At 40.3% G+C, this 26,621-nt stretch overlaps 1 protein-coding gene across 5 annotated transcripts; it reads right to left on the bottom strand.

Annotated features, from left to right (window-relative positions):
* Nucleotides 1-1,951: 1,951 nt before the first annotated feature.
* On the bottom strand, nt 1,952-26,216 carry mtmr14 (myotubularin related protein 14). Of its 5 annotated transcripts, none has more exons than XR_005613086.1 (20): nt 25,328-26,212; nt 24,718-24,866; nt 22,542-22,650; nt 21,847-21,922; nt 20,526-20,586; nt 19,430-19,552; nt 18,463-18,536; nt 17,740-17,810; nt 17,584-17,658; nt 16,870-16,936; nt 14,905-14,990; nt 13,458-13,534; nt 12,792-12,828; nt 12,495-12,565; nt 12,344-12,408; nt 9,907-10,039; nt 8,897-9,070; nt 6,741-6,947; nt 5,051-5,316; nt 1,952-3,487 (listed from the first exon to the last, which is right to left on the bottom strand). XR_005613086.1 is itself a non-coding variant. In XM_031747511.2 (20 exons), exons 2-20 carry the CDS (start codon nt 25,460-25,462, stop codon nt 5,136-5,138), a joined length of 1,971 nt encoding a protein of 656 aa, XP_031603371.1. In that variant the 5' UTR covers nt 25,463-25,812; nt 25,915-26,212; the 3' UTR covers nt 1,952-5,135. The 5 variants fall into 5 exon arrangements, 4 of the variants coding, with proteins under 4 accessions (XP_031603371.1, XP_031603369.1, XP_039468146.1 ...); XM_031747511.2 differs by having other exon boundaries at nt 1,952-5,316; nt 25,328-25,812; nt 25,915-26,212; XM_031747509.2 differs by having other exon boundaries at nt 1,952-5,316; nt 25,328-25,812; nt 25,957-26,212.
* Nucleotides 26,217-26,621: the final 405 nt, after the last annotated feature.

Genomic DNA, 26,621 nt, shown 5'->3' with positions numbered 1-26,621 from the left:
ATGAGGCTTTCATTTACGGCGAGAGAGAGAGCGCGAGCCACAGAGAGCGAGAGAGAGAGCGAGAGAGAGAGAGTGCGCGAAGCTGACAGAACCGGATGCTCAAGCTTCTCTGCGCCTCTTTCCTCTTAATTCCATCGCCAGGTGGAGACAGACATCCACAAATCTTTCAGCCGTATTTGTGTTCGACAAGGAATCTGGTATGGAAAGTGATCTGTGCCAAAAAAACAAAACAAAAGGGCGCCTATGCATAGAAAGACCTTTTCAAGAACATTATAAGATTGTTTTATATTTATATACACACAGATCGCCTGTGTCTAAACTAATTATATCATGTAAGAGACTAATACATCAGGACTTATGGCTCCGCAATTATGAAAACCAACTGACTTTTAAAGTTGAGGACTCCTTATCAGGGATCAGTTATGTGCAAGCCCCATTTGTCATTTTTAAAGCTCTGTTATATATTTCTAAAAATAAATGCAATGATAAAGGCTCAAAGTAAACTCAGCTAGTCTTTAAAATTTATAATATGGTTCATTTGGTATAAAATTATATTTTGAACTCAAGACAAATGTACAACAAAGACAGTATCTTTTTTTTTGTTGTTGTTGTTTTTGCCTGTCCAGCACTGTAGCAATCAGAATTATTTTCTGAAGGCCAAGAAAAACGCCCAGATTTATTTTCCCAAGTGGACCATCACAGCTTTTGCTATACTGGCCCACTTGATCGTCATAGTTCGATCTATATCTCGATCAATCTAGATCTTGAGATCTCTATATATAGGGAACAGAGGAGATGAGTTGTACAGAACCCCCCCCCCCCACACACACACCCACCAAAGTAGGGAAACCACAGCAACAACCAGCATAAGCATAAGTAACAGTAAATATTGAATGTGACTGAGCAGCAGACAGGACTAATAATGCATGATATGTGTAGAGGTAGCAGCTAATCAAGATAGTGTGTCTGTGAGTACTTGTTTATACACCCGAGTGTGTAAGCGCACTTGTATTCATAAGGTTTCTCCATGTAACTGTCTAATAGTAGGTGTGGGGAGCCACAGCCCTGCCCCACAGGACATGAAGCAGGCATAGAGGAGATCCAGGCCCTAGACATCTAGACGCCCCCCAGAGCCCAAGGAGGACCACCACAGGGGCAGTCGTGCCACCCACCTAGAAAAGAACTGAGGGGAGCCCCGGACAGGGTTGTGGTGCAGAAGCCACGGGGAGGTGCAACGACGAGCCTGCAGGCGCCGCTAGCAGCCAGCTACGCCAGTACGGACCGATCACGGGGCACAGAGACCCGAGACCCCTCCACACCCTAGAAGGGGCCCAACCGAGCCAGGGGGGCCAGGCCCCACCAAGCAGCCGCTGGGAGTGAGCCAGTACTTACCCCCACCTGCCAAGGCTGGGTGCGCCCTGCATGTGCTGTGGTGTGATGGAGCGGGAGGAGGGGGGAACTTGGGGATGGGGATGAAAGGATCGGGGGAGGGCAGAGTACCCCCTCTCTCGAACCAACTCCCCCGCTGACCCCCATAGGCACCACCATTTCCCAGAATCCACCAAGGGCAGGAAGCCCAGGCCCATCCAGACCAAGCCCCACAGAGCACTGTGTGGCCCACCCGACCCCACCGCAGAGGAAGAACACCCACCGTAGTGGTATCTGGCCCTCCAGCCTTTTAACTTCAAAGTGGTCCATAGGCCAGGGGGCAGTGGGCAGTTGGTGGCTCGGCTGCAGCAGAGAGAGCAGTGAGCACTGCAAAGTGCTGAGCCACAAACAGAGCCAGTGTGAATAAAATAAAAATCTAAAAGAGCATCCTGAGTCGTGTCGGGTCCTTCAGGGTTACAATGATATAATTAGATTATGCCTCTCACTTGTATGACAATGAATAGGTTTCTCTGGCCTTTATCCACGAAAGAAAAAAAAAAAAAATAATCACTTTGACCAAGAATTATTTTTCTTCATTTATTCAAAATTGCTACCTGGAGTTTAAGTCACTTTCAACTGTAGCTCGACATCCATCAACAAGTAATGGCATTTGATAACCTAAAAGGCAAAAATTAGCATTCTTTAAAAATGCATCAGATATACAAAGAAGAAGACTCTCTACACAGAGGACACTAGACAAGTGCAATGCAGCATTTCAACAAGTTAAAACCTCATTTGTGAAACAATCTACCCCAACTGAGAGAGAGAGAGACTGAGGGTGGCGTGTTTTCCTTTTTTTTTTATTAAAAATTGTAAATGAAGAAAAGAAAATTGACAATGTTTTTTGAATGCTAGATACTATGCCAAACCAGAGATAAATGTGAGAACTGAATTTAAGGAGAAAGCTTAAAACCTGACAGGGAGATCGGGTCATAACAGTCACACTTTCATTACATCAAACAGGGCAGATTGTTCCGTTAGTCTCTTTGGAAGTACAAGATTAAACCACTGACAGCCCGTGCAAAGAACTGGTATGCGCCACATTCAAAGTACTTGATAGTACTGTATCAAGATCAATTTTAAAATCATCTTGACACAGTAAGTATTCAAGTGACTTAAAACACCTCAGCTCATGATCTGAGGCATAAAGAAAACAGACTTTGGTTTTAGGCATAGCAAAAGAAACATTCTGTCAATTCAAGATTTTGGGAGATGATCAAGAGTGAAAATAAGGCTGAGCATGTGACAAGGACAGTGAGTCAGAATAGCCTAGCTCAACCAAGGAAAAACTGCTGGCTTCAAGTTTGTCCAAAATTTTTATTTTTCAGGGTGGGGAATTAAAAAAAAAAAAAAAAATAAAGTTCAAAGCTGTTCCGCTCTCCTACAAGACAGTCTCTATGTAACAAAGCTCTTTTAAACTAGGGTTTAATCTTTCTTGATCCAAATCATGGCTAGACATTCTGTTGTAGCTCTGCACTTATCCCAGAAACAATACTGGTGTCAACCTTTTCATCTCAATCCTGAGTACATTTCCCAAAAGAGGATTTTATATTCATTAAAAAAAAAAATAAAATTATGATACCAGTCATTTTCAGCAACTGCCATTTACAGAGGCAGAACTGAATGACTGCTGCCCGATATCCTACATCAATCTCCATAAAACTCAGCGTTATGTCACTGTACAAACTGCAACCACATGAAAGCCCCACAGATTTCACTGCAGTCAACTCTTAAGACAAAGCTCTAACAAAAAATTGCAAAAATTAAAAATAAACCCACACATTTAACAGAAAATATACCTGAAACTGGACAGAAGACTCATCCAGTGTTAAAGAATTAAGAGAGGGCCCAAAAAAAAAAAAGGCACAACAGAAAGGCCCTGAGGTACAGCAACTGTCAAACAGTTTGGCAACACCGATAGGCTAGTTTACAACTTAAGTATGAACTGACCCAACTGACTGGGCAGGAAAGTCCACGTGTGACCTGAAAGGAGGTGAATGTGTGATAACAGCTGGGCAGGAATCTCAGTACTGGCAGGAACGAAGCGGACCTCCCTTCACTGGAGGGACGAGAAACATCGAAAAGGCCTTTAGTTCATATCTGCTACCACAATGCTCAGTGCTTCTTCACAGTCACTAAACCATTAACAGATATGCCTCAATATGGTGATACTGTAATTGGCAAGGTTAAAAAAAATATAAATAAAATAATCAACCCTGCGAGAGCCATGAAGGAACAGTCCTTATATTTAAACTTTTATAGAAGACTAAAGTATCACATAAACCTAAGGTCAGTTTTTTTTCTTGCAACTACCCAACTCAACAAATGGTTAATGTAAATCTTAGCTCCTGAAATTTAAGCGTTTCCTACAAAAATTACAAAGCAAATATTTGATCTGTCTGTCACATAGATTAATTTTATTTGCATGTAGAATGATATTGAGCTTCCCTGGACAAGTGTTTAAAAGCAATGCATACATATACAAATTTTAGCATTTTGACTTAAGTGTGTAACCTCTGCAGTGTCTAGCAGTCAGCTTGAAACGCTCCAAAAGACTGTTGCTGATAACTGGTCTTAACCAGCCTTTTTCCGCACAGGCATAGTCCTGTTTCCACCAGTCAAAGTAGAGGTTCAAACAGAGTAATAACCAAATAGACAACATTTGGCTTGTTCAGTTAATGGTGCCAACTAAAGCCAAACTGCATTGTTGGAGAAAAATTTCAGTTTTTACCAAGTCCTTTTTATTGTGGAATTTATTGTTCCACTTCAAGGCACCAAACATCTGGCATTGAGTAGTTTATAAAATAAGAAAGCAGCATAATTCAGTTCTCTTCAAAACAAGTTGACAATGTTCAGACTATGCAAGTCTTTCAGCTAAAGCTTTCATATTTCATTGGGGGAACAAGAACCAAAAAACCACACCCAAAACACTTCATGGTTCAAACCCCATTATTAAGGGTCCTCTCGCAATTAGTGAAGAATTTCAGCTTGAAGTGTTTGGTATGCTTGACAAACTAAGTGAAATAAGGTAAGGCCAGGAATATCATTTTAAAACCAGTTTGGACATGGATTACTACGACCGCAGGAGTCAACAATTCTAAAAGTTTCCTGTATGGGAACATCAACACCAAAAGCCCTTTAACTTTAGACCCCCACAAACATGAAGCCCTATGCAGTAAAACAGATCAGATAAAATACTGTGTTAAATTCAAAATCAGAACAGCATCAAATATTTTCTGTTTTTAGAAGAAAAAAAAATAAAAATCAAGTTCTTTGTCTCATTTTCACTGCCCAGTAGAACTACAGAACTTTCGGCTGTTTGGATCAGTGAAGAATAGCAGCATAAGCAAAAGAAATCAAGTGATATTGTTTACTGGACATGGAGTTACAAATCTATAAACAGACCAAGGCAGAATTCTTTACACTGTAATAACAGGAGACCTCTAAGCCATTTAAATTTATTACCATCCCTTTTTGATTCTGTGGCTGAAACCATTGCCCTTCCTGAATGTGACAAAAACCACAGACATTTAAAGTCCACAGGGGAAAAATAAAATAAAATGGAGGGCATGTTAAAAAATATTAAAATATTTAAAAAAAAAAAAAAAAAATAATGCTTCACCCTTAAAATTGAACAGGGGATGTTTGGCACAGACATGCTGAATCAACTGATGTAGGCAGGAGGGTCCAAGGTCCCATCAAGAGGCTCAGACGATGGCGTTACTGCCGCGGAGGCCTACCCCACGGGCAAACTGCTCCAGCAGGCCGGAGATGGCACCAGAGGGGCTGGGAGCTGAGGATTTGAGGCCGACAGTGGAGCTGTAGGCTGCCAAGAAGGCTTCACGTACTGCCTCCAGACGGGCCTGACGCTCAGAGGGGAAGGAACACCTGGAGAGGACAGAGGAAATAAGCAGGCGGGGATAAGATGGGAGCTAAAGGTCTGAGAAAATGCATCTCCTGCCGAGACCAGAGAGAAGGCAGATGAGTCAAAGGAAGGACCCAGTGGAAATGCATCTCCCTAATTCTCATCGTCTACTGGGCAGTAAGCCATCGCTACTGAACATTTCAGTGCCCTGGTTCCAAAAAAAAAAACAAAAAAAAAAAAACAATTTCCTGACAAATCAAAGCTTGTGTTTGAGAGAAATACACAAAACAAACTTTATGATACTGCTGTATTAGAAGTAGCACTATTCACGTCAATTATGTCAGTACAAATGGCAAGATATTAATGTGATTGTAGTTTGAAATATGGTCAAACATTAGTGTTATATCTAATGTGCTTAACTCTTTGAGCGCTTTTATTAGATTGATCTTCCATGGCAAACACTACTCCACCTTATCAACTTTATGCACTGGTACAGCTGCCAGCACTAGACAGTCATCAGACCCCTTTTAAAACTCTGAATCCTGTTATTGGCCAAAAGAGCTTGTGTTCCCCAGTAAGAGGACCTCTGTGAAATGTCCACCCTCCTCATGGTTCTAACTTTTTTGTTATGGACTGACATTTATGCATTTCTCTACCATCACTGATCATGTGATCAAATGTGGTACATTTACTCATATATTCATACAATTAACAGCCATGAACAAGTCCGAATCGGTGATAAACAGACATGTCTTTAGACTGTGGTAGGAAGGTACTGGGAAGACACCCAAATTCCATAAAAGGCCCCACCCTGGGGTCCAAACCAGGAACTTTGTTAAGTGACAGTGGTTAGCACGGTCACCTCAAAAACAAGACGAACACAATGGCACAACATTTGTGACACAGACAATTTACCATGCTGGGTAGCACAGCAGTGTGTTAACAGCCAGGAAACACTGTTATAGTCAAGAACAATAGGGACAGATAAAATGAAGAGAAATACAGACTAATGACCAAGAATTTTTGTTGTGCAAACCTAAATACAATGCTAAAGTAACTGTGAAACCAGCAAAATCTTACTACACCCAGTCATACAGCCCAGCATAAACTATGGTTACTGATTTGCTAAAGTAAACAGTGCCTAAACAGGCACAAAAATCACAACTGAAAATTTCACAGTAAACTGTGGACCCTCTAATGGCAAACAAATCCAGTGTTGGAATGAAGGATGAGATACCTGAGCATAAAGCTAGCCGTGGTTTAATTTAAGAAGTCTAAGCTGTTTGTTACTAACTGAGAAAAGGGTGACAGTCTGCTTTTCTACATCCTTGTCCCACTGGGAAGTGAACCTCTTGTTTAATCCAGGTTTAAGACTATGAAACCATGCCATCATCTACAAATCTCTCTTACAGGACTGAAACCTGTCTACCAGTGGAGAGGTACTTACATTCGTCCACTGGCTTCATCCTGAAAGCTGAATGGCAGGGGGGAGTCGTAGGCAGCGATAGCAGTAGATGAGTTGGAGGATGAGGCTGAGGCCAAAGGTGGAGGGAAATGGGCATGGTCATGGATGCTACCACAACCGGAAACTATCTGCCAACTACCATAATCTGTAGAGAGGGAGGAACTTGACCGAGCACAGTCCGCTGCTAACCTGAGAGACAGATAAGAGGGACAAAAGTAAAAGAAAGCCCCCCAGAGCTCATCATCCTGATCAGTAGCATGACTGAAATAATTGGTGTTGGAGCAATCTCCATTTATGATACCCCGACTCAGTTTCAAGTCTGCATCAGATCTGAATCTTTAGCAAACTAGCTGTATCCTGATAACGAGTGGTGTTTAAAAAAACAAACAAACAAAAAAAAAAAAAAAAAAACACAACAACAAACACACACAGTTTTGTGCCTATAATGCATCTAAGATGTTTTAGGCTTTGGGTCCACAGTCATCTTGATTTTTGGCACTCCAGAGGTGCCCATGACCTCCACGACCACTGTTCACGCCACGCTTCTTAATAGCTGCATAGCAAATGGATTGAAATACAAATTTAATTCTAAAGCTTGCTAAAGGCTTCCACACAACGTGTTAATAGACCTCTCTGCATTGAATCGTACTTGTTATTAATCTCTGGCTCTCTTCCATAGCATGTCTTTGTCTTGTCTTCCTTCCCTTACCCCAACCCAACCGGTGGTGGCAGATGGCCCTCCCTAAACCTGGCTGCGCTGGAGGTTTCTTCTTGTTAAAAAGGGGTTTTTCCCCTTCCCTCTGTTGCCAAAGTGCTTGCTCATAGGGAGTCATGATTGTTGGGTTTCTTTCTGCATGTATCATTGTAGGGTCTACCTTACATTGGACCTTTTCTAATAGCACCTTTTTCTCAAAACCATAGTGTTATTCTAATGTCATACATCTAGCACATCGTGTTGTAACTGCTGAATGATATGGAATCTTAAAGCCTTCAAATGGGATTACACTGATTTTGATTTCTAAGGAGACAGCACTCCATTCTTCACTTTGTCCTGTGTCTTTGAACAGTTGCACCAGTTTTGGAGAAGCCAAATACTGCCCGAGTCGCAACACTGGTACCAATGCCTGTATTTCTTACCATACATTTAAAATCTTTTTGTTAAGGACAATCCAGGAACACAGTAGTCTCATAAATAAAATATACCAGATTCATATATGTAGCCATTTTATTCAAGTATTCTTGCTAGAAAAATGTGATACAAATTAATAAGATGCTGCAAGTTTGAATAAGCTGAAACTGTTTAGCATACGGCAGTTTGTTGTTTTTAGATGCAGCTGCATACTATCGGAGCTTTGCATGGATTTTGCAAAAATCAGTTATACAATACAATCACTTAAAGCTTAAAAAGTCATGCTGTGTTGATGACCGAGTGGAATCCAATTTGTCAAAATCCATTCACAAAGCAAGTCTGTTATGTACAACTGACTAAATGTTTTTTGGCGTACAACTGCAAGAAGCATGTTATGTAGACCATCTTGTCTTCCTTAAGATGTTTAGTGTTAAGTGTTCAGAGGGTTTGTGCCTTTTCCTGTACCTGTCACAGGGTTTCTAAGACTGTTTAAAAGGCAGCAAGTTTAGACTTCTGTTTCACTGGGGAACCACACCTGCAGAGTTTCTCTCTGCAGTTGCAGTTTTGTAATAAAGGATATAAGCAGGTACTATGCAACAAAATAAACAAAACAAACAAAAACAAAACAGCATTTAAGTGACTGAGAACTTCAAGCTATCTGATTTGGAAAATTACCGAATAGGTCAAACAGCGCAGTTAAACCCAAAATAAGGGAAATGGGATGGAAACAGAAATGAAAGAAGAATTCAAAGCCGACCAAGAAGCTGACGAGACCGTTAGATAGAGGAAGTGGAACACACTCCAAACCAGGCACTGAACATTTTAACAGGTTCAAATGACAACAGTGGTTGCACTGTCGTAGCAAGTGTATTTCACCGTTCATAAGGAAAAGCAACAGAGCTGAGAAGGTGCATCTGGTGATTGTCCAAAATTTAAGTGTGTTAAGTGTGTAAAAGTACGCAGTTGAGCAAACTTGAACTGGCGGCTTAAGCTACATGGACTCCCTCACCTTCTCCCTGGAACAGCCAATGGGCTGCTGCCAGTACGAGTGTCGCCATGCTCCGACTGATTGGATGAGGAGCTTGAAGACCTGGCGTCATTTGCCGTGTGAGAGAGGCGGTCGTCCAAAGGGTTCTGTTTATTCCAAACCACCATTGGAGAAGAGGAAGTGGTGCCTTTTCTCCTGAGGGCAGAGAGCAAATAACCATTAGCAACAGCTTGTTATCTGAGGCCAATGATATCACCACTGCATAAGTTAGAGGTTGTATTTGTTAGTGGTACCCTTTAGACGAGGCATCTTTGGCTTGGAAAGTGGGGGGGGAAAAAAAATAAAAAATCCTGCTCCCACAAGTAATTCTTTGTTCTAAACTAGCAATGTGTTGGAGCTGTGAGAATTTCCTTTGCTTGTTAATGGAAAGAACTTGTTTGAGATGACACATCAACTTCAGACACTTTAAGGCCTTGGTTGAAAAAGACAAGACTAGTCCAGCATGAGGTCACAACAGAAACCTTCCAAATCACTCCAACTAGCTTGCATACAATGACTGCAAAATGTTTAATAATAGAGTAAGCAGCTTTCTCTGACTGAGGAAAGTACCTGGAGACTAATGCAAACACCCTATGAAACATCAATGCAATGATTGGGGGTGAGCATTTACATGGTATTCATGCACCTCTACATAACCAGTCAGATTCCTGGGTGACTCCATTCAACTTGCCCTGCATAGCTGGGGAGGGTCTCAAGCAGACAGAATAACAAAAATATTGAGGTAAAGTGTAATTGCGTGGATGGAGCTTCTCATCAAAATATGAAAAGCTTTTACATGCATTTTGCAGACCTTTTGTTATCCATTGGAGAGTATATTTGTGTTTTCTACTATATTGTTTTTACTGGACAGTATGTATTATACAACAGTATAAATATTCTAAGAAGCTTGCAATAACTGGAAGAAAAGATCAACCTAAAGACGCTTTATGAGAAATTAATCCTTAAATTTTGTGAGCATGTGTGGTGCTGACCAGTTGGAGGCTTGGGGCTGACTGGAGGCCAGGTCCACAGTGTCATTGGTCAAGCTTGATCCACTAGCCATCTCTTCAGTGATGAGGGAAAAGTCACTGCTCAAACTAGTCACACTGCCACGGTCCCTGGACTCTGAAAGGAAACTGCATTTCATCAAACATGTCACACAGTAGAGCCTGAGTAGCACCAACCAACAAAAGACACACACCCCCTTCAATTCTGCCAAAGCTCATGTATTGTCCCCCCACCCCAGCTAAATATATTATTTAGCTGTATAAAACAAAGAAATTTTTTACAGGGGAAGGCTGGAGTAGTTCCCTGAAGATTCTGCAGTCACATATCTGCTGCTGAGACAGTGTGGTCCTTAAACACTACAGCAAAGGCCTGAACAAAGCACCATTTACACCTATGAAACTGAGTCTGACATGAAAACGCACCCTGATGCAACTACCACATTAAAGGTTAAGAGTTTGTTCCAGCAAGTTTTGGATTTTAGGCTTGCACTTTTATAAAAGATTAAAGTATCACTTTAAAAAAAAAAAAAAAATCAGTCTCATTGTTTTGCTTTAGGCACAAAAGTCTCATTGCATCAGACCAGAGGCAAGTAGGATGAGCCCCCACTGCAGTCTTTAGCATAGCACCAGAGACTGCTTAATGCTCAATACCTTTCTTTCAAGAGTTTGGGAATTGTTGAATAACAGCATTAGTGCCAAATGATGGTCATTTGATGCCACAATTAGGATGTTTATATAGATATACAAGCCAGAGCCTGCCTATGTATAGTTGCTGAACAGTGCACCCACTTTCTGATGGCCGTTTTCAGCAGAACAACATGCCATGTCACAAAGCTAAAGTCATGTAAAGACCATAGTGTGACGTGCTGTAACATAGATCAGGGGTCCCCAACCTCCGGACTCCAGTCCAAATCCGGACCCCAAGAGGGTTTTTTTCCAGACTGCATTTTCTCATTTACCATGTAGGTAAATGTTTTATTCCTGCCGGCTGCTGTGGCTGACTTTTGAACAGGCGCATCAGGCAACTATGTGGGTCAGCAACATTCTGGTCCACACTTCAAGCCAGCTGGTGGTGATATTGCACCACCAACACAAACACACAATGCGGGTTGCTAAATTCCTAGCTTGGGAGCTCAGGCTTTTTGACAGTATAATTATGACTTGGTGCTGCACAGATGAGTGAGTAAAAGAAGATGGCTTTGTCGAAAATACGTGAAGTGGACTATGAAAATTGGGCATTTAAAGATGAATGGACAAAATTCACTCACAACTGACTAATGAATATTTGCATGCATCCTTAAGAGTTGCATTGACCCCATTTCACTCAAAATTTAAAATGCTAGCTGCAAATGTCCATGCAAATTTCTCCTACTAAAGTGAGAGCCAGCGCCATTTACAGGATGTTTTAAGTTACATTGTGTTGAGTTTGTCAAACACATTTTCTGCAGTTTAAAGCGCTTCTTAATTTTCCTGAATACAGATGTTGCAAAGATTATGGCATAATTTAATTGTTAAATTGTTTTTGTTTAATATTGGTACTTAAACTGGATTACACTTGTCTGTTCAGGAGATTATTTAATGGACATAAAGTTAAAAGACTTAAAACAAGGTTTAAAAAGAGACTTTTTCCATTTGATTCAATTTTATATGATGGATTATGCAGAAAAAATTGAATTGGGCTGAAAGGTCTATTGCTTTATTACGTTTTCAGGTTGCGTATCATGTTTTTAAAAAGTAACTAAGTAATAAAGTAAAAAGTAAAGTACCAGTCACAGCTTTGAACACACCATATCATTAAAATGTCCTCTTTGTCCAACTCATCCCAAACCATTTCAATTGGAGTTCTGCTTAAAACGATCTGGCCTCCACAATCACTCACCTTACTATTCCAGAACAAAGCTAAACACTTTACATTTCACTAGATTAAATAACAGTGGTTAGGCATGTCTGAACTTTTGATACTACATGTTATTATTGGAATACCTTAATCCCTAAGGAAATTATGTGGTTACAGTTGCTCCAAGACAACAGTAACAGACTGAACTAATTAAATAATACAATATATTACAAAGTTTACAAAACATAAGAAATGGCTCCAATATATACAAATAGCTCAATTATAAATATCCAGAGTACTACAGAGGTAAAATATATATGTTTGACATTTTACTTTAAACTGTAAAACTTTGTCATTTGTTATTTACTGTAGAGAACGTGCAAAAGGGTGTAACTATTGCAGAGTGTACTGGGCATTAGAAGGAGTTTTACAAGCAGGAATGATTTCCTGTGTCATTTAGTGGTGCATTTGGTGTTATATTATATTACAATAATATAGGCTCTCAAACAATCTGTAATTAATTAGCTAGATCCATGAAATATCAGTCAAAGCTTCTACAGATGAAAGCATGCAAGAGTAACTCACTCAGCTGGCAGAGCTCTTCCACAGTGAAATCACCATCTTTGAAGTGAGAGTTCTTTCTTCTAAAACTTGAGGTCAGACATTAAAAGACTAGTGAACAACTGATAGTGAATCCACACAGCTGGAATTTGACTAGTTAATGTGGTAAACACACCTCTGCTTTTTAACTGTAGAGAACTTCTCTGAAACAATGTGCTTCAAAAAATTGAAGCAAAAAAAGAAAATCTGAGGAGAAAAGAAGAATGCCTGATGAAACAAACAGCAACCATTGAGCCAAAAATAGAAACTGTTAATAGCAAGAGGTGCACAAAGTGCATGTAGCCTTTCACAAACCAAAATTCACACAAAATGTATTTAGGAGCTGTTATTCCACATTAAGCTAAATGATTATGTCAAGTGTCATTTTTACTGACTTTAAAATGAAGTTGTAGCTCATTCTAAATACAAGTACCTCTTCCCCTTTGGAGAGTCGATCTGGCAGCATGTGACTAGAAGGAGAAAAAAGGAATGATTGAAAAGCTTGCCCATTGCCAAACCTCCTCAGCATAATATATTATAATATAATAGTTCCACACCCACCCACACACGAGAAGTTGATGAAGCACATCAATATCTGCACCTGAGGGTAGCTTTAAAGGACTTTGATACTTAAACTACAGTGCACCATATATTCAACTGATCCAAGTTTGTTTGGGATAAACTCACAGTACCATATTTAGTTGAATACTTTTAAACAAACTGAACCTGAAAGTGGAAAAAAAAAAAAAAAAGTAGCCGTTTCAACTCTGTACAGTCATTCCAGTAAGATCTGAAAATGAGTTCATGAATCATGAGTCCCGTGACAGAGTTTAAGCTGTTTGGTGATGGAACCCAAAAAACACCAACACCCCAAAAAAAGGCTTAAAATTATCTAAAATGCTGCACGTCTCAAGTTTACCTTCCCATTCTTCCATTAACCAGTCACATCTCAAATATGTACTGCAGACAACCAAGTGTCTCTCAAGTCAGGTGGCACTACGAAGTGTCCAAATCACCTCTGACATATTTCTGCTGGCTAAATCACCATGGCTTAACAAGTTGCTGTGAAGTCATGAAATGACAGATGTAACATTCTTACCCGAAGAGGAACCAGTCGTAAGCGATAGTCAGATACAGAATCTCTGTGGGCTCCAGGCTGGCATGCACTGCACCATCCTGTGAAAGATGGGAATAACTGAGTCAAACAGCTCGCACTGCAGGTGGTATTCTAGTAGGTTTAGGCTTCAGCAGGTACTGTGTACATGTTTAGTAGAAGTAAAGTGCTCACTTTACTTTGAATAGACTTCTCTCAGGAAAAGCACATGAGAGCATGACAGCAGTCTAGTTTAAATGCATGCACTTAAGTGAAACCATCCATGGTTTAAAAAAAAAAATATATATATATAAAAATTATGTAGACCATTTGTAATTTGTGACTATATAAAAAGGAAAAATCTGCCACTTTTCCACCATGTTCCTCATGCCATTGAGGCACTTCAACTGTACAATCTTGGACTACAGCCTTGTGGACCACCAGCTGTAGCTTTGGTAAATGGACTGGTTCTTATATAGCGCTTTTCTACTCTTCTGAGCACTCAAAGTGCTTTACACAACTTGTGCATTCACCCATTCACACAAGCACTTCTTAGTGCTTTCTAACATTCACACACACTCTCATACTCCGATGGATGCATCGGGGTGCATGGGGTTAGTATCTTGCCCAAGGATATTTGGCATGCAGACTAGGGGAAGCCAGGAATTGAACCACCAACCTTCCGATCAGTAGATGACCTGCTCTACCACCTGAGCTACAGCCACCCCAGCTAAGCCTAAAAGTGCTTGAACCAACTTTCCAGTTCATGCAGGTACTGGTTACACTGGCTTCACCAATTTGTCCACATCTCCAAATCAGAACAGATACAGTTCAAAAAAGTAGAGTTGGCATTTCTGCCCTTTACAGAGGTGCTGTGTCACATTGGCCAACGTAAAACATGCCAAAGTCTAGAGAAGATAGCAGAACTGCTCTCTGAACAAGATTCAGAGAGTCCCTATGGCATAATACCTTAATTGTGCCATTTCCGCCACCTGTGCCCTATACAGTATCAGCACCCCATGACAGAGCTCACTAGTTGGCCACAGATCACAGTTTCAGTTCCTACTAAAAACAACTCCCTATGCAGTCTGTAGTTTTATCAGAAGATTGCCATGTGGGTCACATCTTCAGAAGAAGACCCTTTTTTTTGCATAAATATGAGTTGGAATTTCAAACAAAAAAAAAAAAAAAAAAAAAAAAAAAAAAAAAACCCACAACCCCACCCACCCCCCCACCCCCCCCCACACAGTGGTGAATACAGTGAGGCTAATTACAGCACAGCAAAAATTGACACAAGGAACAGTGGTGGATTTGTGGCAGACTGATTAAGCATGGGATTACAAGAGTCTAATGAAGGAGGTCTGAAGGACCCATTGAGGTGTTTGGTGTCATGTGAAGAAACAGGGGGAAATAAAAAGGATTTAAAAACCACTCAAGAATAGAAAAGACTTACTGCCCAGAGAGAGAGCCTGAGGAGGGACACGAACAATGGCGTTCTGTCCCATCCTGATATGCAGTGCACTAGGAGGCCGCTATCATCTGAAATGACAACACCTTAGAGGTCAATACTGTAAGCGCTCTCTGGAAGGCAAGAGTATTATGAATAGGTAGAGTACATAATGCACCACAGAGTACAGAAGTGTTGTGTAACATGAACTTGATAGATGAACTCAACTTGTGTACTGAACTGGAAACAATACTGAATGATTAAAGTGAAGACAACAGTACCGAGACTGAGCAACATGCATATTCTGTTTTGCAATGACACAGAGTGCCAGTATAACAGTTCTGCGATGAACTCTGCCTTCATAAATTTCCACAGCTTGAAATTTAGAGATGTACAGGAAAATCCAGAGAAACGTGTTTATTGATCTGCAATCTGACAAAACAATAGACAGTAATTGGCATAATAATCCTCCGCAATGACCCAATCATGCTAAACACCATCTACAAGTGTTATTATACTCTATTAGCCCGATTTAGTTTCAACTGGTGTGCTGAAATGAAGATGTTTGTGTAACTGTATTCTAAACCATACAAAATAAATTAAAAAAATAAAATAGTACCAATATCTGAGGTAGTATAAATGAACAAACAAATAAACTAAGGAGCTTGGAAAGCAAAGCGTCTGTCTTCTTTAAGTTGCTTGAAGATGGTTCTAACTAGAACTGAAGAAGCTTCTCAGATGAGAGGTGAAACATCTTCAAGCAACTTAAAGTCCAGACGCTTTTCTTTGCAAGCTCCTTAGACTACGATGACCTGGATGACTGAGAACCTTCACTGACAATAAATAAAGCACTGCCAACTCACGCTTATTTAAGACTTTTTGGCTATTTGAGATGGCTACACAGACCATTAATTAGGTTAAGGCAGTGTTTCCCAACCACTGTGCTGCAGCACATAGGTGTGCTGTGAGAAATGATCAGATGTGCCGTGGAAGATTATCTGGTTCCACCTGATTAGTACTAAGCGATCAGTGTGAGTAACGGGCAGAACAATTACATCCTCTTCCACTAGAGGGCAGTACAACTACCAGCTCCAATTAAATGGGTTGCCAACTACCAGTAAGACAGAAGATGAAGAAATTACATAATAGTCATGCTGTGAGTGAGACAACGCAGTGTGTAATACTAATAGATAAATATTTGAAAAGAAAGTAGTCAGTCTGACCTGGGTCCTGGAGAAAATTCTGACCCAGATGAAGGCCCTAGCATGAGTAGTGGTCAGAAGAAAGCATAAAAAGGTATACAGGTGACCAACCGAACTAATTCCGTTATCCCTGGTGCACGGGGAAAAAATGATCAATATGCTTTTTGTGACATTTTTGTTTGGTGGTGTGCCGTGTGATTTTTCCAATGTGAAATATGTGCCGTGGCTCCAAAAAGTTGGGAAACACTGGGTTAAGGAACAGTCCTGCTACTGTGGTTACCATGATGAACTGGTTAAGACATCTTAAACTTGAATTAAAACCAATGTTTTAACACAAACTGACCTGAGCATTTTGACATTGTAGTTCCTTGATTATCTACGCAGATTATTCTGTTAGAAGTTGGACATTGAAACAGTAACAGTCTATTCAAAGAATCCTTAAAGTCTACAGCTGTTTGGTGGTGGTTAACCATTTTTCCTGCCAGAGAATTATCCAAAACAGGAAGTGAATTAGTAAAACCTTATGCTAAACCTGGTTTCTTATTTGACAGTTGATTCTATATTGCATCCCAGTGGACCAACGAGATTACCACTCATTCTGACAGAACATAAAATAACTGAGGGAGGAGTTACCAAGGTAGCTAGTTAATGGCAAGCTTTCCTTCTACAATGACTTTGACTGTAGCTTTATGTTTATGATTGAGCTGCCTCCAATCCACAAGAACACACACACACACACACACACACACACACACACACACACACCTACCATCACTATTGATGATGTGGAGAAGTAGCTTCAGGTAGTTCTGGGTCTGCTGCACCAGGTCCCATGACTGGACAGTTTTCACAGAGAAACACAAACATCAATTGTGTGATAAAAACCTTACTTTGCACTCAGGAAATGATCTTACTGGATTACATCTTAAATTGGAAACATCCTTCATACTGTGTGTCAAAGCTTGGCTAGTTTCTCCAACCACATTTAACAAATCAATAGGTTAAAACCCAGGAAGACAATCATTTTATGCACATTTTGCCATTTAGCTTTACATTTGTGGACTCAAACAACATTCTGTGAGGTCAGACACCGTTTGACTGTACAGTTTTTAAATCAGCTTGACTACACCAGCAACTGTTTATTTTTCCAACTCAGAGAAATTAAACATTACTATAAGACACTACAATATTACTATAAATGTGCCAATTTGTTCGTGTTTTGAATAAATCTTTAAATTACAAAAATCATTTCAACCCATTACAGGATAAAAGCAAAAGCATCAGGGGGGGATTTAAAAAAAAAAAAAAAAAAAAAAAAAAACCTCTCGTGATGCTAGTGTGAGCAGTCAAGTTATGAATAACGAGCCAAGAACCATGCAAGTTGGACAACAGATGGAGCTATAACACCAGTGATAGCAGCACATGACAGTTATGGCAGATAAAGAACTCGGAAAAAGCAGGAAGACAAGAGAAGAAAATTAACCTGGTACTGAGTCCAGTCAATGTTCAAGTTGTGAGTAAAGCACCTGGGGATTGTCAAAGGAGCGTCCACAAAGTCCTGTCAGAAGATACAAAGAAGAATGCTTAATACAGAGCTGACTTCTAACCAGTACCTGATCTGTCTGAGCAGATTCTCTACCTGATTCCAGTTAAACACTAGACCCTCTGCTGTGTAATCTCTGTCTTTGTAGTCCTTGAAAAACTCACATCCTAAAAAAAAAACAAAAACAAAAAAACAGTAAGAAGTAGATTAATTCAATTTAATTTATTTGTACAGGGCCAAATCACAACAGTCGCCTCAAGGTGCTTTATATTGTAAGGTAGACCCTACAATGATACAGAGAAAACCTAACAATCATATTCTCCACCACCCCCCTATGAGCAAGCACTCTGGCGACAGTGGGAAGGAAAATCTCCCATTTAACAGGAAGAAACCTGGCTCAGGGAGGGGCGGCCATCTGCCGCGACTAACAAACAACTCCTCTGTAAATCAACCCAAAGTCAAGCTATAATGAAAGTATACAAAAAAATAAATAAAATGTCAAAGGGATTAATGTGGTCTAGTTTCCAAATATTTTCTGCCTGGCAGAAGGTTTTATGAATTGAACAAATTTTACCAGCTTAAAGTACAACATCCCAGAGCTTTAATGTGGGTAGACAGCACAGTTACATGTTATGAAAGATTAGTAGTAATAAAGTTTTAAGCACATACAACAAATGGTAGTTAATTTATTACTATATTATCATTAATTGAGGCCTTTGTTCTACAAGTCACAGCTGTTCATGGACCACCTCTGTAATCCCACTCATATTCCATTACTGGCTGATAAAGCACACCTAGCTCTGGTGAAAGGGTCCTTACCTGGGTAAGGCACAGAAAGCAAAGTGAAGTCTGCATAGCGTTGGGCCTTGTCTACCTTCTCTGATGATGTCACACTGCAGAGACACAAGGAAACCAAATGAGATGCATTATAAGTATTCACAATCTCAAATTACTCTAAGACTGAAGGGCAACATATATGGCAAAGCAGCCACCCAGAAACATGAAAATAAACCATTCTATTAAAAGCTTTTTTTATTGTTATAAAATAGCAATGCAGTTTCTGACCTTTCTAAAGCTGACAATATTTTTAAAAATTTACTAAAAAGCTTATGTTGCAAAATATAAAAAAACCAGGTTAAGTCTCCCTTGCAATTAAATGCATCTGCACAAACGTTTCATTCAAGAACCACCATTAAATTGTTCATATTTTCACAAATGAATTAACAAAAACAACAAATCCGAGTCAGAACAGCACTCGGGGGGGAAAATTGGAACTCTATCGAAAATTACTCGACTTCATTGAAGTGTTCCTGTTATTTGTAGTGTATTAGTTGTTAATACTGCTGCTTCACACTGTAACCGTTTCCTGGCCTTTTTTTTTTTTTTTTTTTTAAACTTGCACCATTCTGTGCACTTTCCTGGCCTTTGACCTGCCTTGTCATCATTCACCATGCATTTTCAATCAAAAATGTGTCCCTCAAAACAGCAGTTCCATCTGCTCCATGTGACACCCAACTTTGTGGATAAGACCTTATGTTACACAGAATGATGCAGCAGTGATTGCAGTGCTCTAGACATAGCCGTTTATAGTAAATTGAAAAGAAAAAAAAAAGAAAAAAGACTTCACCATAATCCCAAGCACACTGCACAGCTGTTAACAGAACTGACAAAAATCTGACGCTAAACTGAGTAGCCACATCAGAAGCCTCCCACTAACCTCTCTTCTTCTAGGAAACTGACCTAAATGGCACAGAATGTGAATGAATCAGTGCAATCTGGTCCTTACTTGAGGCCAAACTTAACCTTCTTGTTCTCCACCATTAAGTCGCAGATGTAGCGAACTGACAGGTAACGCAGCAGCTTAATGTCATAACCTCGAACCTTATCGAAGAGATGGGAGTCACCGTTCCTGACGAGGAGAAAAGTGAAGAGATACAGAGGAATGTTCAAAAAAAAAAAAAAAAAAAAAAAAATGATAGCATAGACAATTTATCTGACACATGCCACATAGTAACTGTTATTTAATAATCTAAAACACTGAAGAAGGAAAACAAGTCACTTTCCAAAATACAGCAGGGATGAGGGGCTGTCATCAGAGATGTGTGTACTTGCTGTACATTTATTAGTTTTTAGACAAAAATGATTACCTGCTAGCTCTCTAGCAAGCTACACATCAAATGCTTCTCTTCCAATGGAGTGACATAACCAGTGACCAGGCAGATGATTAGACCTCAATATCTGAGATATTTTGGCTTCTCATCTAATGAGCAGTCATATGTACCTTAAGTCTGTAAAATGAAAGCTATGAAAGTTCGGAGATTGAGGAAAAAAAATGATTAAAATAAATTACGACTAAGACGTTTAACACAAGTTAAAAATTCTTGTCATTTCTATTTCACTTGAAAGAAAACTAATTTATAGAGACTGAAAACGCACACGTGCGTGCACGCACACGGCATTTGCTGGGTGTAGTTTCTAAATGAACAGATGTGTTACAGCATTAAATTATTTCTCAAGTTGTCAACCAATGATTGGATTAAGAAACAATTAAGATTTTACTCTCAAGACCAAATATCCAGGCTCTGAATTCTGTGGGTTTTGTTTGTGTTTTTTAAAACCCTGTATGATCACATCAGTGACTACATCAAACCTAGCCTCAAATCCAAATTCTGACTTTTCTCTTAAAAACAGAAGTCCTATTAGACATTGTTAAGAATGGATTAATTCATTTTTGTTTATCACAGATGAGACTTTGACTCCATGAGATTAACACAATTCTTTAAAAAAAAAAAAAAAAAAAAAAAAAAAAAAAAACTATCCCACAGTCCTGATTAACCCACAGAGCCATGTCCTGTCTGTACTGTAGATAAGGCAACCATTACCTGACTACGCCGTCATCCTCTGGAAACTCCTCCGACTCAGTCCATGTGTCATCACTGCCCCCTAAACAAAGATAAATTATAAAAATAGCAGGAAAACATTAGTCAGGTCAATCTCTCCACATACAGGCTTGGAAATATTAATTGTTGCAAACTTTGCATAAGAAGTGCAGCATCGGATGAAACATTGTTCCAATAAAGGGAGAAAAGTTAACACCTTAATGGAAGTGGGAAATCATTCAGCCATCTTATTCCACTCATCCATTTAAGAGTTGTGGGAGGGCTGGACCCTACCCCACTGTCATGTTTAAAAGGTGAGGTACACCCTAGACCAGGGGTGGGCAATCTCAGTCCACGAGGGCCGGTGTCCCTGCAGATTTTACATGTGTCCTCGAACCAACACAGCTGATTTAAATGGCTAAATTAGCTCCTCAACATGTCCTGAAGTTCTCCAGAGGCCTGTAACGAACTCATCATGTGATTCAGGTGTGTTGACCCAAGGTGAGATCTAAAACCTGCAGGGACACCGGCCCTCGTTGACTGAGATTGCCCACCCCTGCCCTAGACAGAGCTAACAGAGCCAGACAACCAGTCAAGCAAGCTCACATTCACCTCATCGTATAATCACTGAACCTAACACACATCTTTGGAGTACCCAAGCAGAACCCACATCAAAGGAAGACACTTCCACAGAGAAAGACCCAACCAGTGTGCAGACTTGAAACTAGGACCCTGTTCCACCCACTAGTCCTAAAATAGGGTGTAAACAGTGAATGCACTCTTAAGAGTTGTGTAGTCAAATGCACAAAGAAATTTGCATGTGTGAATCTAGCAGTTTTCACTCCATTAACAGCAAGTGTATTCCTAAAAGTCAATCCCAAGTCTCTGGAGAATTTTCTGAAAGCTCCTGTAATGCAGAAGTAATCTTTGCACTTAGTTCATACAGTCTCAGTGTGTGCAGCAATGCAGAAATGGCACCATTTGTCAGACTGCCGGGAAGTACAGCTACTGTACCACAGCGGTGAACTTTGCAGTCTGAGAAATGCTAAGTGATCTTAATATTCGGTGCATTTCCACCACCCACCCGCACACGTTCCCCTCAACTGATGTTAAAAGGGAACTAAAACAGAGACGACTGTAGCCATCCCTGATGAGTTTGTGATTTTCAGTGGAGGCAACCCTCAGTCAAAACAAAGGCTCAGAAAGAAAAGTGCTGCAGCTATTCACAAGTCAGAATCTAAACTGAAACTTATTATGAAAATAAGTCAGCCACAACTTCACATTTATACTAAATTTAAGCCATTTGCAGATGTGTGCTTTTTACCTGAGAAAATGTAGTTGTAGCCTGTGCGTCCATACAGCTCCCCCCAGCCTGCCAGTGTGGATGATCGGCATATATGCTAAAATATGGCAAGCAAAGAATACGACACCTTTTATATTTCAATCATTGTCAAATTTAAACATTCAGAAAACTGAAAATTTTGAACCTTCAGCTACTTTACTTCTTAAAGAAGGAAAATGCTCAAAGTCAGACCAAAATTATGGCCTCGCAAAATAGCCGAACAGTTAGTATTAGTACCCTAGAATCATTGTACCTCAGCGCCTCGTGCCTTAACACAGATGTAACATTAGCTGGTGCTGGCACTATGATGCATGCAGGCTGAATTGGGTCCAAGATGCTCTGGCCCTTATTTATCTGCCACTCATTCCCATGTCCCTTTGGTTCCTCACATCAACACTAGAAGGATACATAATTCAAACGAGCTTCTCCTTCCACAAGTCAGCTTGATTTTTTTCTTTGTTGGCATTGTACACATTTTATCCGCATTTTTAACCTCCAACTATTCAGGTTGGGTTTGTTTTGAGTACATTTTTTTTCCCTGCTTCACAAGCGGCAGTGTTAAGTTTGTTTGTGCATGCTGCAGCGCTAAGGTTCAAGGAGATCACACCTTTGACAACAGAATTTTGTCACAGGGAGGAAAAAGAACAGTTGTATGCAACCAAGACCAATATAGATACCTTGCCATTGTAGAGGATGACTGGACAGACGAACCTCCCTCTACAGCGAGCCATCTTGCTCCGGTTCACCAGGTCCTGCAGCTTAGAGATCTGCACTGTGCTCTCAAACCTGTACACACAAACCACCACATGCTCTGCACATTAACTACACAACAGAATCCAGCAGTTAAATTTCTGCTCCAAATGAAACTAGTCTCATTTATGCAAATTTACAATAAAGATAAATCTTAAAAACCTTTTACGGTCATATTGCCGATCTTCCCCCAGTTTCAAAAACTAAAATAACTGCAACCACTATAGCAGAAATGAAATTGACAGTTACAGCTTTTTTAAAAAGCCTTTTCTTAGAAAAACTTCAGCACACTGACACATTAAAGCCCTCAGCATTTTCATACATTGCTCTGGTTTGACTGTTTTAACTATACATCCTGCCACCCGCCTAAACTCACTGGACTGGTCCATTTTGAAAGTTTAAACTAATATAAAAATTGCTTGCAGTGGCAGGAAAGGAACACCGCACTGCTGAAGGAGCTTCTTTAAACATTGGCATTACTTTCATATAAGAGGCCTTTTGCAATAAAGAGTGACTAGGAGGAAACTAAGTTGCTCTCCAATTGATGTATACCAAAGGTAAGATCTGAGCGGAACGTTCAGCTTCTGCTACAAACTTGTATTTTTTTTTTTATTTTTTTTTTTAAAATAGCCACCAATATTTTGCCGACACTTAACTATATGTAAGTGCAGTCACAAAAAACACCTAAGGATTACCCAAAGTAAGGGGATCAAATGTGATAAAGCGGCCAGAGGTCATTTAACGATTAGAGACAATAACTGATACTTAACAGATGACTCGGCATACTTTTTAGCCCATAATGCAAACATTTATTACATCATAAAATCTTCTCAAATTCACTTTAAATGATGGAGGCTTCTTTCCACCAAGAAAAAAAAAAAAAAACACACACAAAACACACACACACACACACACACACACACACACACACACACACACACACACACACACACACACACACACACACACACACACACACACACACACACACACACACACACACACACACACACACACACACACACACACACACACACACACACACACACACACACACACACACACACACACACACACACACACACACACACACACACACACACACACACACACACACACACACACACACACACACACACACACACACACACACACACACACACACACACACACACACACACACACACACACCAAGTGTTGGTAGGCTAGTATTTGCAGATGCAAGCTGCAATATTGGTATTAACTTTGTATCCACCTATAGGTCACTGCAACATTTTTGCGACATACTTGAAACCCTGTGGAACTCAGGATAATCTTAAACATTCATTTTAGTGATAAACAACTGCCCATTTTTCCAGATTCTCAGTGCACTTGTCTTTACTAAAATACATTTACATAAATACACTAAATACATTTTTGTAACCATGTTGCTTGCATCATACTCAGTAGTTAATATGCACAGTCCATTGCCATTTTTCAATTTAACATGCAACTTAAACATTTGTAAGAAAGTGCATTTGGTTTTTAACTGACACTTTGAAACTTTTCTGGAAACATGGCTGCACGTAAATCAATTCAAAAGGAATATTTAAGTCTTAACTGAAACACTCCACACTTGCATTAATTGCAAACAGGTTTGTGTGTTCCACAATTTTTCAGCTGACATGAACTTTGGAATCACTTTAACTGAAAGAGAAGGTCTTTTTCAATGTATGAGTTTCAACTGTGTAAAACCAGTTGACAAGATATTAAATGGGAACATTTTGCTGTGCATGTGAAGGATTTCGCTCCTGTCTTAACACATCTATTTCTAGCACTCTACTGGAAATTAGTTGCACTACATGAATCAGCAATGAGAAAGAGGGCCTTTTTGAATCACTGCTACTGTGACTGACTCCATGTGACACAACAGTCACTTTACCCCTCTGCCTCCTTTATGTGTTCAGAGGGGCTGCAGACAGAGGATGATCTTTGGTCCCCACACCATAATAAGGTGTGCATGGATAGAAGAGGCACACAAACAAACAAGTGGGTAATTGGTAACTAGGCTGAACTTTGTATCAGGGGAGAAAAGGATGGGATGACTGAGCAGTGGCGATATACCTGTCTTTCTCCACATCTAGGCATTCGTACTCCAGGAAAACTATCTGTCGGGGGTAGTGTCCACACACTTCCCCGTTGGTGTTTTGGATGATGCTGTACTTGTAATCTCTGGCAAACAGGTGCAGACAGCGTTTCTCTATGACCTCCACCTGAAGGAGATAAACATTATATTAATAGCCCTTAATGGTTCCTTAAGATAATACTATAGTCTAAAAGGCTCATGTGGAAAGACGATAAGTGTCTGGCAAGTAAAAAAAAATAAAAATATCAGATTCCATTGTTTTGGTATGGCAGACTCTAGCCACACAGTCCAAATGCATCCCCATAGATTGCATCATTAGACACTGAGCAGTCAAACTGGAATGGATATGACACCCAAATGTCTAAACATTGTCCACACAATCATCAGAGCCTACCTTGAGCAATACAACTTAAAATAACATGCATGCAAGTTAAGTACTACTTTTTGGATATGCTTTTGCCGAATTGAGCATGTCTTCAGTGCAACTCATCATTTAAATTGACTGATTTAATACAAATGCCATTCGGCGCATCCTTAGCAAAAGTAGTAACTTATCATGAAGCTGAAGTAGAGAGAAAAGAGAAGTACCCGAGGAGTGACTTCCTTTGCCCTGTACTGCGTCTTGGAAAACAGGTCTATCAAATCCGTTATTTCTTCACTCTTTCTGACCAACAGCCCGGGAGCCGGGAAGCCGCCGGCCGTGGGTAGGTGGGTGTCCGTCATAGTGCCTCGACCCGCCGCGGTGGCTTCGAGCCGCACTCGACCTCCTTCAAACACCGCTGAGCCTTGTCCTCTGGGACGGGGAGACCGACCAGGCCATCCCTTCCCAGCCAGCTTTTTCCTGACTGCCCGCTTGAGGGAGCCGGAGCCGGAGCCGGGGAGCCTTCTTGAATTCAGGGCACCAGCGAACTGTTCCACTCTCCAAACACAACCTGTTAGCCTGCCCGTAAAGCCGGTTACTCAAACCACAGCTGCTGCCGCTGCAGGCTACAGAGGTTAGCAAGACTAGCTAACGGGCTAGCTCAGGTCCCCAGGCGTAGCCTATCGTTCGTCTTTTCCGCCAACTCAAAGCCCTGGTAAATTCATTCAACATAAATAAACAGCCATTTTATTTTCTGACATAGGGTAAACTTTCGTTCATCTCTCAGCACCAACAAAGTAAAACTCCCCGTCACCTGGAGTCAGGAAATCTCCAGGATCCTTCCCGGCCTACTCACGTTTCCTCAGTGCCATGTCTTCCTGTCTCCTTAGAAACCACGACCATAAACTGGTTAAATGTATACAGTAAGCTGTCCTGTCGCTGTAAGGTAGCAAAATAGAAGTGGATAACAGCGTCAACAATACCGAGTGGTGTCGCAATCTGTGAAACAGAGACTGAAGTAAAACAGCCGATAAACAGGAAGCAGGTTTAACCATGTGACAGCCATCACCCCCTTTAAATGGGTGGTGCTTGATTGGATCAGCTGGAAGGACTCACTACTACTTTACTACGGCTGGGTGTTTCCTGGGCCGTTCGTGTGCCTGAACGTAAACAATCTGATCACAGTATCTGATCGGAAATAAACACAGTGTTAAAAATTAAAGTAAACAAAACGATGATTTTACTAACCTTACCTTTACTTACCTTTCTAATTATCCTAGCCAGGTTAAGCAGACTACTTTCATATGAGAAACTATATTGGAGAAATTATAGAGCTCGGTCTATGCATACAGAAAAAATGAGCAAAGGTTTGTTTTGTTTTGTTGCTTTTGTTTTGTAAAATTTTAATTTTTTGCTTCCCAAAGTGCAGAATATAGGGGAAAAAACTGAAAATAAAAACTGAAAATTTGTGTCACTACAATAACTCAGTTAGCGAGTGCTTAATTTTAGAGTCGGGGAGTA

The sequence above is a fragment of the Oreochromis aureus genome, linkage group 5, assembly GCF_013358895.1.
Source record: "Oreochromis aureus strain Israel breed Guangdong linkage group 5, ZZ_aureus, whole genome shotgun sequence".
NCBI lineage: Eukaryota > Metazoa > Chordata > Actinopteri > Cichliformes > Cichlidae > Oreochromis > Oreochromis aureus.
The sequence above is the reverse complement of the archived record's forward strand: the minus strand, read 5'-3'. Positions and strand labels throughout refer to the sequence as shown.